This window comes from Sander vitreus, chromosome 7 (genome assembly GCF_031162955.1).
Source record: "Sander vitreus isolate 19-12246 chromosome 7, sanVit1, whole genome shotgun sequence".
Lineage (NCBI taxonomy): Eukaryota > Metazoa > Chordata > Actinopteri > Perciformes > Percidae > Sander > Sander vitreus.
Window position 1 is genome coordinate 18,812,133 of NC_135861.1, and position 14,117 is coordinate 18,826,249.

Below are 14,117 nucleotides of genomic sequence, written 5' to 3' on the forward strand. Positions count from 1 at the left end.
ACATACAACCCTCGTGCAAAAACACACCAATGTGTGTGTTGACGTTGTATATTACTGAAAGTGACAATTTTCCCCACACTTTGTTCTCTATGAACAGAACTTTCGGAGTTCAAAGCAAGTGTTTTGAAAGAGGCTTAAACATGCTGAACATACTAGTGTGCGATATGGACAAAACTGATGACTGAGGGGGAAAGCTATCTCCTAATTTAAAATCATGGTGAAAAGTGTAACCTTTTCATTTTACTTAGCCAAATTGTTTAACTATAATAACATTAAAAATAACTTACAAAAAAAAGAAAATCTGAAATATTTCTCATGCTGTGGCACATTTTGGTAAACCTGAACTTGTTATCATCCATTTAACCATGAAATTAAAAACTATAATATCTAAATACTGCATGTCAATGGTTTCATGATGCATTAGAAGAGATGATATACAGTATTACAATATTGAATTATCACCAATCCTACATTATCAGTCCACACACAGGGGAGTCCCAGGCCTACTGTCTGGACTGTATGGACACACCAAGCCAAACAGCCAAAGAGTGAAATTGCATGCAGACAGTTGTTGTTGGTGTTATGAGGAGCAATATTAGACTCACATAGCTGACAAATTACAGATTGCTTTAAGGAAGGCCATACAGAACAGGACAGAAACCACAAAGGAAATCAAATGCATTTACAGAGCAAGGTTTCTGTGCTGAGGCTAGCCATGTGCAGAAGATTGTCATCTGTCTACTGGTGCCAAAAATGCACATAGCTGATTCGAGGAGAGATTTCTCTAATTGTGTGAGCAGGGTTCACTTCATAATGGGGGAATACTGACTGGACCAGAGCTTGGCCAATCAACTCTCACTCGCAGAAATAAAGAGCCCGAGAGACGAGGGAGACTGAAGTGTCAAAATGGAACTCTATGAGGTGAGACTCGTGAGAGAATAGTAAGACAGAGAGAAGAGGAAATGGGAACATAGTAGGGAGTGGACTAAACATATTATGATAAAGTGATAGAGCATTATGAATCAAATAAGGAGCAGAAATATTAGGTTGAATGAAATAAATAATGAGAGAGGAGAAAGACTAATGAGAGGGGTACTTCTGCTTGTTCTGTGATCCAGGGATGTTGGGGGGGGAGGAAGAAGGTGGGAGCTGTTCTGATGGAAGACACACATGGTGACAAGGCCTGCTCCTACAGAGACACAAAGACAAGAAGACAGCAAGCCACTAAACTACGGCACACAGCCAGCAGGAAAATCATCTAGGTTTCCCAGCTGGCTGTGTGCTCCTCCACACTCCTCCACACTCTGCACTCCTCAACCATACCACTGAAGCTTCAGAATTTTACACTTGGTGAAGTTCTGTCAGAAATGATTATCTAGGTAAATAATTAACCTCTTCTCTAATATGTATCATTCTTGAACAAATGTTTTTTAAAAGCAACTTTCTAGTGTTTGAGTATATCAAAGCTCACAGAGGAAACTAGAGAGGACAGGGATGCTGTCCTCTCTGGTTTCTCTTATCACAGTCTCACTTCAACACTAGTCGCCACCACTGCTGAAAGACCAGTACCCTAAACACTTCAAGGATATAAAATGAATCTGTGTGTCTGTGCATATCCATGCGCATGGTGTCTCTCTGTGTAACGCAGAAAGATGAGACATGGGAGAGCGAGCCAGGGCCATCACTGTGATGTATATCATCCCAGGTCAGTAAGAGTGAAGAGAGAGCTCTTTCCTCTGTCGTTGTAAGCTCACATTCATCTGTCAGGGCCCCATTCATGAAAACATCTCTTTTATGATTGCATCAGGAACTTCCCCAATGCAATGACAAATGAGCCCTACAAAGAGCACCATTAATGAACGAAAGAGAAACATTTTCACATGCAACACTACTCATGGGCCTCAGCCATCATGGACACTCAGCTAGGAACTCTGTGAAACTTGAAACTACATTTTTAAATATGGCTCCTGTAGATATGTACATGTGTCTATTCAAATGTGTGCATCAGTTTGGGCACTGCATCCTGTGGGCACTGTGTCCCAATGAATAAACCAGTATACAGCCTGGAAGAGAGAAATCTTAGTCAGGCCTTTCTAAAGGTCTTCCTGCCAGCTGAAGGTAGGACAGTAAACAGATACGGTTCACTGTTAGCTGATAGGACCTGAGTTTGCTTCCTCAGAACAGTCAGCCATCACAGATAGGAGAACAGTTCAATGCTTGGTCATCACACAGGTAAGGTAGATAAGGCACACAAGCATTTCATAGAAAAAAAGAAGAAAAAAAACCTCACTCTAAATATGAAATAACCGATCCATTTTTAAGCGTAGGAGTTCTTGGTATCCATGCAACACGGGAGGCTAAAAGCCTCATTAAAGCATGCCAAAAGGACACAACATACTGTAGCATGCAGTTTGGCATCAAGATTGCTCCTCCATGAGCACGCAAGGGCACATAACAGGTTCTCACACAGTCGTAATTGATTCTTTAAGGCAAACATGCATCACTCAGGCCATGCAGTACGAAGTCGTCTCAGATAGCGTGCAGAGACATTCTACCTTAGTCTTCATGAATTTAGAATGGCTCTTGTAGACCTCCACATGCTTGAGCTCATTGTGCCTGTCGTCGGGGTGCAGCAGGCCGCTGGTCTTTAACATCTGGACCTCATCCTCTAAGTCTCTGATGTTCCTCTCCAGGGAAGAGATCTTTGTGTCCTGCACCAGCAACAGTAGGCAGGCAAAGAATCAGCAAAAATCTGACTTTGGCTATTACGCTCTTGACTTTAATAAGGGCTTACCTGTCTCACATGTTATTGATTTATCTATCAATTTAACCCTCGAAAATGTCATTAAAAAAGCACAAACAAAGGGAGAGAGCAGGTTAATGAAAGAAAGGCCGCCATAGAGGGGATAGATGCGGTATTGTTAAAAAATAGGGATAACGGTGCATATTTTCATTCATTCTCTCCTGGAAGACATTCATAGTGACACACTTGTTCGTTTACATAAGTGACATAAATAGCTGTGTAAAAAATGTAAAAAGAGAGCTTAAGGGAGAACCCTGGCTCCTTTTACCCCTCCGCACATCTGGCCAATCACGGCGTGAAGTGAGTCAACGTCAGATTGTTGATTTCGTAAAGTTACAGAAATTGTCAGTATTTGGCTAAAACAGCGGCAACAACGATTCAGCATATTCACAGAAGATCTCCTATCGTCCTGTATCTAGATTATAACCTATTAATGCACCCCTATGTCTGACTAGAATGTCTGGTAAAACAGGGGAATTATCAAAGCAAGCAGTTGAGTGCAGCCAAGATGTTTTCCTTTGCAGTATCTATGAGGGAATGGAAGGGTCTGTCATGGACAGGTCCTTAAGTTTATAGCTGCGTGGGTTCAGACATACGTTAAATGCTAAACCTTGGAAGAGAAGAGAAAGGTAATTGAATAAATGGAAGCAGATTGCATGATGCCATCAGCACAAACCACAGGCAACATGTAAGTATTTGACCTTTATTACATCCTCTGACATCAGCCCTGCTGCATGTACCATCCCAAACACACAATCACATGTAGACCAGGCAAACAGAAATGCATAAAGGTAAACACACACACACACACACACACACACACACACACACACACACACACACACACACACACACACACACACACACACACACAAAGAGTGTATGCAAGGACATAGACTCTCAAGTCTCTGTCTAAAGTCAAGGTGGGGGATTCAGGTATCTAGAGGAATCCCTCTACAAAATACAAAAATGCCCACACACAGACTATGCTATGCCATTTCCATTGCTTCATGTTGATTTCTGCATCATAAGCCATGCTCTATCTTTGCATACTGATTGCATCTGTTTCTGCTCCAGAGCACAAATAGAAAAAAACTCACAAGAGGAAGAGAAACAAGGCAAGCCCAAAGAAAATACAGAGGTTAATATAAAAAACAACATTCAGTACAATAGGAATGCATGTTAGTCGGGCCTCGCACAACCTCCCACTTTCACTATGTTGATCATAGACATTATGCAGCACCTAAAACTGGAAAAACTCAGATTTACATTACGTAGTTCCATTGACACATTTGGCAAGACTTGGCAACCCTTCATTGATATTGTGGAAGCTAGGCAATAAATACCCCCTTGGCTCTTACCCTAACTCTTGGCTATAATAACTATCTGAGGTGTGATGTCAATAAGTATGTGCAGCAGCTTTGTACTTTGATTATTATCTTAATTGTTTATCATATAGGACCTATTGTGTTCATGTCTGTGTATATAAATGTCTTTGTAAAACTATTTGTGTAATATTTTATAGAATTTGTATGCGGTATATACTGTTTGTTTGCTCTCTAAAACACCAATAAACAGATGTTTAAAAAAGAAAAGTTGGGCCTCAAAAGCAAAACATTAACTAGTGTACATGATGGTGCTGCCTTCTAACCCAGGGAGAATTTATGATAGTGATAGAGGACAACACAAATTAAAAAAGGTGTATATTTGTAGCCCATGGTGAGTCGACAGAAGGATTAAGAGGTGAGCACTCATTACTGTACCTGCCAGATAACGTCAGGATCAAAACAGAAAGGGGCGTTGGTGTTCTGTAATCACAAAACGGAAGCATACGCCACTTAGAAAAAGCAACAGCACAGACAGCACAGAAACTGAAACAAACATACAAACACACAGGATGAAGAACATACAGAATTTGGCAGAAAATACTCAACAACTTAAACAAGAGTTTCAAAATGCCACAATAAAGGAAAATGTGTCCTCCTCATTATCAACATCGCCAAAGGAAGATTGTTACATCTTACGCTCTCTCCCCCATTCATATTTCTAATCCTTCTGGCAATGTTTGTTCTGCCTTTCTAATTAATTCAGTCAGATTTAATTGGGCCTCTCATGCATTTACAACAGTGTGGGCATCCTAGCACATGTGCAGTCTTTTAATAGGCAGACAAATCCCAAAGTATGTGTGAAAAATAACTGAATGAACACTCAATGTGTGTGTGTGTGGGTGTGCATGCAGACACATGTGGAGTCAACGGCATTTTTCACAGCTCTCACGACTTCAAAGGGCTGAGATGAGAATGAAAGCTTCCATATGTGACATTTGAAACAAATTGAATAAGTGCTCCACTCTGCATTGGCCAATAATGCCTTTACATCGGCATGGCTGCCATACCGACACGAGGCAACAGCAAAACAGATTGTTTGTGCATGTAATTTTGTGTCTGCATTCCCAAGGCATGCCAGATCCTCTACTACTGCTCACATTACAGTAGTACATATCAATAATTAAAGCTTTGTTGGTATGAAGCTGATATATCAGACTAAACCAGACAACATGCTGCAACTAAAAAGCAAACACTGCTCAAACAAGATCATCTACCGCAGTTTAATCTCACTGATGTCATACACACTCCCCATGTAGCACATTACTTAAAATGTTGCCTGCTCTGTTGATTCCAGATCTACTGTAAGTCCTACCTTCATATCAATGACAGTCTGCAGAGCCCTGGTCTTGGCCGGATCGGCCTGGAGCTGGTTTCGGCGATGGAGCTCCTGTGGAGGGACCCGGTAAAAATAAGCCTGGCGGCTCATCATCTTCAGCACTTTCTAACACCCACTGCTTCAGAGCCACTTAAAAAGATACACGGATCAGTCTGACCAGTTCCAGTCTCTATCTTTTTAAAAATGCCGTTATCTACTACTGTACATCCTTAAAAATTATTTTTTTGCAAAAATAAAAAAAACATTCCTATGATCTTTTCCTATGATGATCCCTGTGTGTTGATATCCTGAGGACTTCTTTCTATCTCCCAGGTGCTGGACTGTTCTCTGCTTTGTCTTTTACCGTCTTTCTGACTCGGTTCGTCAGCGGGAAAAAATATACACTCAGCTATAGGTCATATGAATCACTATCACTCGTTCCGTCTCTATCTATCTATTTCTTATCTCTCACTTGTTTTCTCTGTCTCTCTCACAGATGTCTCTGGCAGGCTAAAGCTCTTGCTTAGCAACACTTTCTACCAGCACATGCGCTACACTTCTTCTATCAATAATTAATGGTAGCTCTGACCTACAACTATGCCCACACACAAACACACACACACACACACACACACACATACATACATACATATACACATACACACACACACACACACACAGCAAGTTAAACGTACTTGTTGAGTATTAGGATAAGTCCATTCGGGGAGAAAGAACAATGATGAGTTTCAACTACCCTGCAATAAGTGGAAAGCATTTTAAATGATTGACTGTTTTGCTATTTTGTATGTCTGCCCCGCTCATGTACATGTAGGTAAATTGGGTGGATAAAATATTAGAAACACCTTCAATATAATGAAGTCAAATACAAAATCACCATTTACAATTTGCTCTAAAATGACCATAGAGCCAAATCAACACCTCTCTCAAAGAGTCACAGCAAGAAATGGGGTGACGCCTGCAAGCAAGTTTAGGCAGCTGCTTCATTCACATGTGAAATATGCCACTGCAACATTTATCCAACACAACACAACCATCATTGCTGCTGCTTAGCTTTAATCAGCGTCACCACCACACGTCCAACTGTAGGCTCTGGCTCTAGTCTTAAGGGGAAGGTATCATATTTGTCACTAGCGTCCTGTTCACACCCACACAGCCACACATGTTCACACCCAGAAGCCGCCCAGTACAACCACTGTCTGCTGGCCAGCAAGTGCCTCCACTGTGAGCAGTTGGGGCTTAGGTGCACCTCAGTTATGGTAATAAGGGAGTGGTCCTTGCTCAAAGGCACCTTAGTGGCGGCAAAGCTTTAGGCCACCACTTCCAGTTTAACAGAGGAATCATTGCAGGACTACGGCATCAGTTTTGTACACTGCTATAGCATACCCTGTGCTATGTGGAAACAAAATGAGTTATCATAGACAGAGTTGCAGGTGACAGACAATAGGCTTCATAACAAACAAATCTATACATCTACACTGTAGGTGAGAAAAGTGAGGGCTGCCTGCCGCTGCTGTCTGATTGTGTTATAGGCAGCTGCTTGAAAGGGGAAAAGTGGGCACATGGAATACCAATTGGACTGCATAGGATCACAAAAACACAGCATACACCCACACATTGACTAATGCCTACCAAAATTTGCACCTCTAAGAAAAATGAAAAGGTTTTAGTGACACTGAAAAATGAGGGACACTGCCTCTCTCAACTGTGGGACAGATACACAAACCAAGTTACAGATACTGTAGATTAAAAGACAGAGAAACTACAATACTATCGAAGCCAAAATTAGAAAAATAACAGACAGTCAGTGGGTAAAGAAAAGCCACCAAATCAGACAGAAACCACATGGAGATGGGGCAATAATATTAAGGCAGTTCATCAATCAGTCAATTAACGACTCTAGAAACGCATGAGTAGACATACAGGGAGAGGCAACAGGTTGCCATGATTTCCCATTTCACCCATTTTTCCTAGTTCTCCCTCTGAGTTGAAATGCGAGAAGACAAGGGCCTTATCCTCTTGTCCATGTCAATTGTGGATAAGGAGGGATTACTGCTGTCAGAGCATGCTTCCCACAGACTGGTATGCCCACTGCTGCACAATCCTAATTTCCTACTGACCATATGTGTATTAATGTGTCATGGTGAGTGTGTTTATTTATCTGCCCATGGAGAGAGTGTGTATTAACTTCTTATCAACAACAGTTAGAGTACAATGGGGGGAATTAAGTCATGCAAGAGAGCATGTCATCAAAGACCGTCATCTCTGCTCCACATGTGTCAGAGGACCAAACATATGGAATGAATAGGATCAACGGAACACTATAGCAATAAGTGCCGGCATCCTGAATGGAAGGATACGGTCAAAAGGTTCAATTCTGGCCTGAAGGCAATGGTGTCATATACGCCATGCACAGACTAGAACATGCACAGATTTTACATAGACACCCACACATACACACATACTCACACACACATTCATCAATCACATTCCCATCCCTTCTCCATCAGTGAGAGAAAAAGGAAACACATTTGCTTGCCACAAATGTGAAAAAGTATGCGCCTATCAGCTCAATGGCTTGAAAGAGCACTTTTAAAAGACAAAGGGAAAATCAGAGGGAAAGCCTTACTGAGAAATAGGGAAGGGGTAAGGAGAAGGTTTGAGGGGTGTAATTTTGTCCCGATAAACTTTTCCGCTCAAACATTCTGGGAGATCAACAGAGCGTGGCGAATATGTGGTGCCTGGGGTGTGGTGGAGAGAAGGGAGCACTGGTGTGTGTGTTTGTGAGTGTTTGCTGAAGGTATAGTGGCCTTCTTATGTTAGTTGAGAGGGGCTTCATTAGCGGAGGCTGAAAGAAGCCAATCAAAAATGGAGCCCTAAAAAGCCCCACCAGGGACAGGCTTTTCACCGATTAACCAAACCACAACAGATAGCATATCAGCCCGGGGAGTAAGAAAGAGAGAGTTGGGAAATGTTGATGGACAGACAAACATACTCAGGCAGAAGGGCAGATAAGTAAGAAGAAAGCTAATAGGCTGGTGGCATGAGAAAGTCAGCAAAAAGAAAAAGCAGTATAGAGATTACAAAAAAGACAGATTTGCTGACGTGAACTTCCACTTCTCCTCAAGATAGTGGCACTAGAAAGTTTTAAAAAGCTACATTTCTGAAGTTTCATCAATGTTTGAGAGAGGATGCAGGGGCAGACAGAGAGGGCCTGCCAAAAATAGCAGCATAACTTCTAAAAGCAGTCATACTATAGAAAAAACAGGGTAGCCATAAGTGCTTTGCCCTTATAGTTTTTAGACTAGAGTATTGCTACATACAGCACTCAGTCATACGGATTCAATAGTGAGATGTCTTCATATACTTTAGGGGCCCTAACTCCATCCAGAGGTCCTAAGGACCATATGAAATTTGCAGTACGATATGTATCAAAGTAGATATGCCATCTCTAAGTAAAAATGTCACAGTGAGAGTGTGCATGTGTGTGTGCATGCCCTTGGCAGCAGGACAGAGCTGGGCAGGAACAGACCAGTGGTGCGGCTGTTAATATTGGGTCTACAGGGACCTGGCATCTGGGGATAGCCGATTAGGCCCAGATTTATGCCTCTCAGCGTGTGTGTGTGTGTGTGTGTGTGTGTGTGTGTGTGTGTGTGTGTGTGTGTATCATCACACATAACTTAGGCTCACATTTAGTGCATGTTACTAACACACTAGTTAAATTCTAATAGAACACTGCCACTTTGTGGACATTGCTAGTAATGAAAAAATGTATCAGTAAATATTATAGAGCAGTGGTTCCCAACCTGGGGTCCGGGGACCCCTCAGGGGGGCGGCAAAGATCACAGGGGGTGCGCAAGTCTTTATCTGGTTTGAGGTTGAGGTAAAAAAAAAAATGTGTACATGTTAAACAAATTATGATAATACACTAGAATATATAATGTATACAAAAGTCTGTATAAAAACTATATATTTTTGTTCTCGCTTAAAATTGTAGGCAGGCTACTTAGTAAGCCAAACCTCCAGGGACCTCTTAACCTGTGACCCTTGCTGTCATCAGGTCAGCTGCTAGCTGCTATCATCCTCGTTTTTTCCTGCCGCCACGGCATCACTATTTTATGAATGAAACATAGCGGAGAAACGTAAAAGTGCTGATAACTCCTCTGTATCAAAAAAGAAAGTAAGGCTCTATCTCGAGAGTTACCTCAACTTCGGTTTCGGAGGGGGGGCTCAACTTTTCTTCTACATAAGTAGGGGGGGTGTCAAGGAAAAAAGGTTGGGAACCACTGTTATAGAGAACTCAACCATACTATATGGCTTTCACATTGTTCTAACAAATGATGGTAATGTTGACCAGTGTAATCATTTTATCTCAAGAGCCAAGTAAAAAGGCTGACATAGATGTGCCAGTGTCTCTATGGCAGGTCTGTGCAGCTAAAGCAGTCTGACAGCTGACAAAGGAACAGGAAACACAAGCGAGAGAACACCACTACCCACACCATCCCCTGACAACACAAATTAGCAGGTGAAGTAGTGATGGAGTGAGCTATATATCCATGCATACCATACACACAGAAATACAGACAGCTGGTTAAAGTAACTTCACATCTGGACATGGTCTGTAAGTCATGAAAGGTACAACAAAGAGAGAAAGAAGAAAAGACAAAAAGACATTTTAATTCTCTGTGAACCCTTACTCGATTCTCAGATTTGCATCATACAACCCTATGTAGACTGACACATGTTCACACCCATCTCCTAAACCGTCCTTGCATAAAAAATAAGAAACTAACACACATTTAAGGTGATCATTTCTCTTCAAACCAGCAAAGAATACCAAGAAAGCCCCATGTCAACCCTAAGCCATGCTTGAAGAATAAATAAAAACAGAGGTGAACTAAAAATGGAGGCAGTTATTATCCCAGCTCAAGCTGGGTCATTTAAAGGAGAGTAATGGGCGCGGTAATGAAAGGCAGTTGGGCTGGTTTCCTTTGGAGCTAATCAAAAGAGCTAAGAGTAGTGCCCCCTATTAGAGGCAATAGCTGCACTACCATCACTGGCTTGCATTCACTGACCATGACAAGTGCAAGTGTAAGGCTAAATGATGTTTATGTGTCAGAGTGGTCCTCCGACTCTTAAACAAAGGGAAGAGGCCTTCACAGGAAGTGAGCTGCTTCTTACAGTTAAATGAATGCATATAAATCCACACACATTCCACACTAACCACAACCACATCAAAGTGTCAGACGACTTGACTATTTTTCACCACAATGTTATAAACTACATTTTGAAATCCCCCAAATTTGAATGTTTTCATAAATAAATAGTGAATATTTAAGTGTCTGACAGTGCCTTGTCACTGCAATTAAATGTGTAATAGTAGCTCAGTTATTAGGAAGCATTTTGAATAATTATTTATTTTCTGCACATAAAACAACTTTGTCAGTGAAGCAGGACAATGCATTTTTCAACACTAAAAAAATAAATATTATTTTGAATGTTTCCCAAATCCTTATTACAATACAATAATTTTGGGACTAGCTTAATATTATTATATTTAAAATATTTTATTTCACTAATGTAATAGACCATGCACAGTGTTAAACCTTGTCTTCTCTCTGATGTATATACAACCAACACAATACAAATATAACTGCAAGTAGAACTTCAAATAGCTCTACAGCATATGAACATTGAGTCTAGTACTATGTACAAATCAGTTTATTTCACTCTAAGGCATGCTTTTACTTTGGCTTAAAAACTGAAAAATCAACTGCTACACTTCAGCTGCAATCAATTCAACTCTCTCTCCCTCCCTCCCTCTCTCTCTCTCTCTTTCTCACACACACAAACACACACACACGCACGCACACACAGAGCCTCCATCCCCTCCTTCTCAACCTCAGAGGAGAGGAGGCCAGAAGGAGACGAGGGAAAAAATGAAAGAACAGCAATCACCTCTCTTTTCAATCAGGGCGGTCAGTGTGTTTTCCCTCATTAATCATACATTAATATTCAGACTAACACAGCCTGTTTTTCTACCTTAGAAAAACACTCCTTTCTCCCATCTCTCCCTCTCACCTCTTAGACCCACTCACCCCCTCCTCCTCCATTGCACCCACAGTATGTTAAGCTGTCAAGCAGTTAAAAATAGCACAGCACACAGAGTGTGTGTGAACAGGTACTCACCTCTTAAACACACACAGCATGGTTAGTTCCCTTACGCACAGACACACCACACACACAAGAACACACATTCAGAGCAGTGGTCGCATTAGCATGGGCTGAAACACCCATGCTCCCCTCTGACAAAATCATCACAGTGACCAAACACCCGGCACGGGTGGAAATCCCATCAGCCACCAGCAGCCCGTCGAGGGAGTGTCCTCGCTAGAAACGCTAAGCCGACAGGCCCCAGATGTGCATGCATGCTCACATACACCCATGCAAACGCAATCATTCTGACTGGGCACAGCAGAGAGGTAGACAAACAACATGGACAGAAAAACAAGAACATCATGACACTAACAATATCAGAGGCATGTACAGACATCACAACACTGAACACACACACTCACACAAACACACACACTGACAGAGAGGTAGAGAAATTAAAGGCTAAGAAGATTTAGGAGTTAAAAATAAACAATGCAGGAGTGAAGAGCATAGAGCAGCTTACTGTGAGGATACAGACACACCTGTTCTACACCACCACTAAATGGAGGGCTGGTAATTTTAAATTCTCAATCAAGTATAAAATAAAATCAAGTCTCTGAGGAAGACAGAAAAACAGGAAAGAGTGAGGTATGAGCATACCAAGAACAAATGTTTTTTCTTCTTCTTATATTTAAACTGAGAATTTTTGATGAGCTGCAATAAATGTTGCACCTTATTTAATATTCTTTTCAATTCCAATGCACAACAAGCTTACTGCATGCCACGTGCTGTAGAATAAATGCCAAATGCTATGCACAACACACAGACAAGTGGCATATGAGCAACTGCCATATGAGCATGTGCATACCCAGGAACACACACACACACACACACACACACACACACACACACACACACACACACACACACACACAAACAAACCGAGTCAGATTGTAAAACTGCATGGCTGAACACAGGCTTAGGGCTCTCAGTGTGTTAATCTGGCCCATTGATAAGACCTGCTGAGCTGCTTTCTGCTCCCACACTTTACGTAATACAGACACACTCACAGGTACACAATCACACACTCTCGCACACGCACACACACATATACATACGAAAAGCTTAACAGCAAAATTTTATTAATTTATCACATCGATGAATATGCAAATTACAAAAAAATACATAAAACAAATAGATGTATCTAAGTATGGAGATGATATGGAAAAAATATTTCACTTTAACCATTCATATATATTACCATATCTATTAAAAAGCTATCATGCACTAGACTGTATGATGGCAAATCATAAGGGAAGTAATTTTCAGCTCTCAAGTATTTTCACAACCATTTTAAGTATAATCTGACATGGTAATTGCTTTGTATTGTCAACACAGGCAACATAATTGTGTACTATGATTTGTAATATAACAAAACCATGATTTTATTGTGAAGTGAAAGATAACAAATAATAAATGTCGACATACTGCCCACCCCTACTGTTAAAATCACTTTAAAACTATATATGAATGGTTCAGATTCATACCCATTTACCCCCTGGAGCACTCAAAAATACAACGAAGAAAAACATACCTCTCGCACATGCATGTTCTCCAGCTGCGATTCAGCCTCCTGTGCCACCATGGTTACGATGCCTGTCGGCTGTCCCCGACCCCAGTGTCCCTGACCTTGGCCTTGGCCTTGGCACTGAAGCATCTCCAGCAGCCTCTGGATGGACTCGTCCCGGGCGCCCAGAGTCTGTTTCTGAGAATCGATTCTCATCTCCATCTCTTCCATGGTCTTCCTCAGCAGGAACAGCTCCTTGGCCTGCCGCTCATGCTCTGCCTGCATCCGGAAGACATTCTCCTCTGATGGATCCAGAGGAGGAGGTGAGGAGAAGCCGTCACACCCGGGCACCTGGCAGGGGCTGCAGGGCCGGAGTGAACCAGAGCTGGGCGCTACCACCGGACCTTGGCTGGGAGTGTATAGGGGCTGATTTGGGCTGTTCCTCCGCCCAGGCTTAAGGGTGTTGGCAGGGCTGATTCTCTGCGCAGCTACCGCAGTGTTACAGCCATAACCAGGGCTGTGAATGATGACATCAGCTTCCTGTTGCCTCGGGTTGTAGGTGTTGGATGGGCTGGCTCTCGGGCTATTCTTTGGTCCAGGACTATGCAGGTTGCTGGAGCTTTGTCTAGGGCTGTGGCCAGGGCTGAGCCCCCCTCTGTGGTCCTGGTCTGTATGGATTTCTCGATAGGAGCCAGAGTTCCCCTGCTGTCGTTGTTGCTGCAAGCGGCTGTTCATCTCTCTGTGAGCCCTCAGCTCCTCCTGTAGCTCCTGAACTGTCAACGGAAGCTGCTACAAATAGAGAAAGATGAAGCGCAAATTCATTCATTAAGTACAGAAACATACCAAACACACAAAAATTCCTAAACATAT

The 14,117-nt window shown here is 42.0% G+C and overlaps 1 protein-coding gene across 2 annotated transcripts in view; it reads right to left on the minus strand.

The window, feature by feature from the left end:
* LOC144520974 (ERC protein 2-like) overlaps positions 1–14,117 on the minus strand; it is a 165,497-nt gene that overhangs the window by 144,297 nt on the left and 7,083 nt on the right. For both annotated transcript variants that reach the window (XM_078255114.1, XM_078255113.1), the window contains exons 2-5: positions 13,275–14,036; positions 5,504–5,578; positions 4,567–4,611; positions 2,556–2,711 (exon numbers count right to left, since the gene is read on the minus strand). In XM_078255114.1, the coding sequence (XP_078111240.1) occupies positions 2,556–2,711; positions 4,567–4,611; positions 5,504–5,578; positions 13,275–14,036 (1,038 nt within the window). The remainder of the gene's footprint in view (positions 1–2,555; positions 2,712–4,566; positions 4,612–5,503; positions 5,579–13,274; positions 14,037–14,117) is intronic.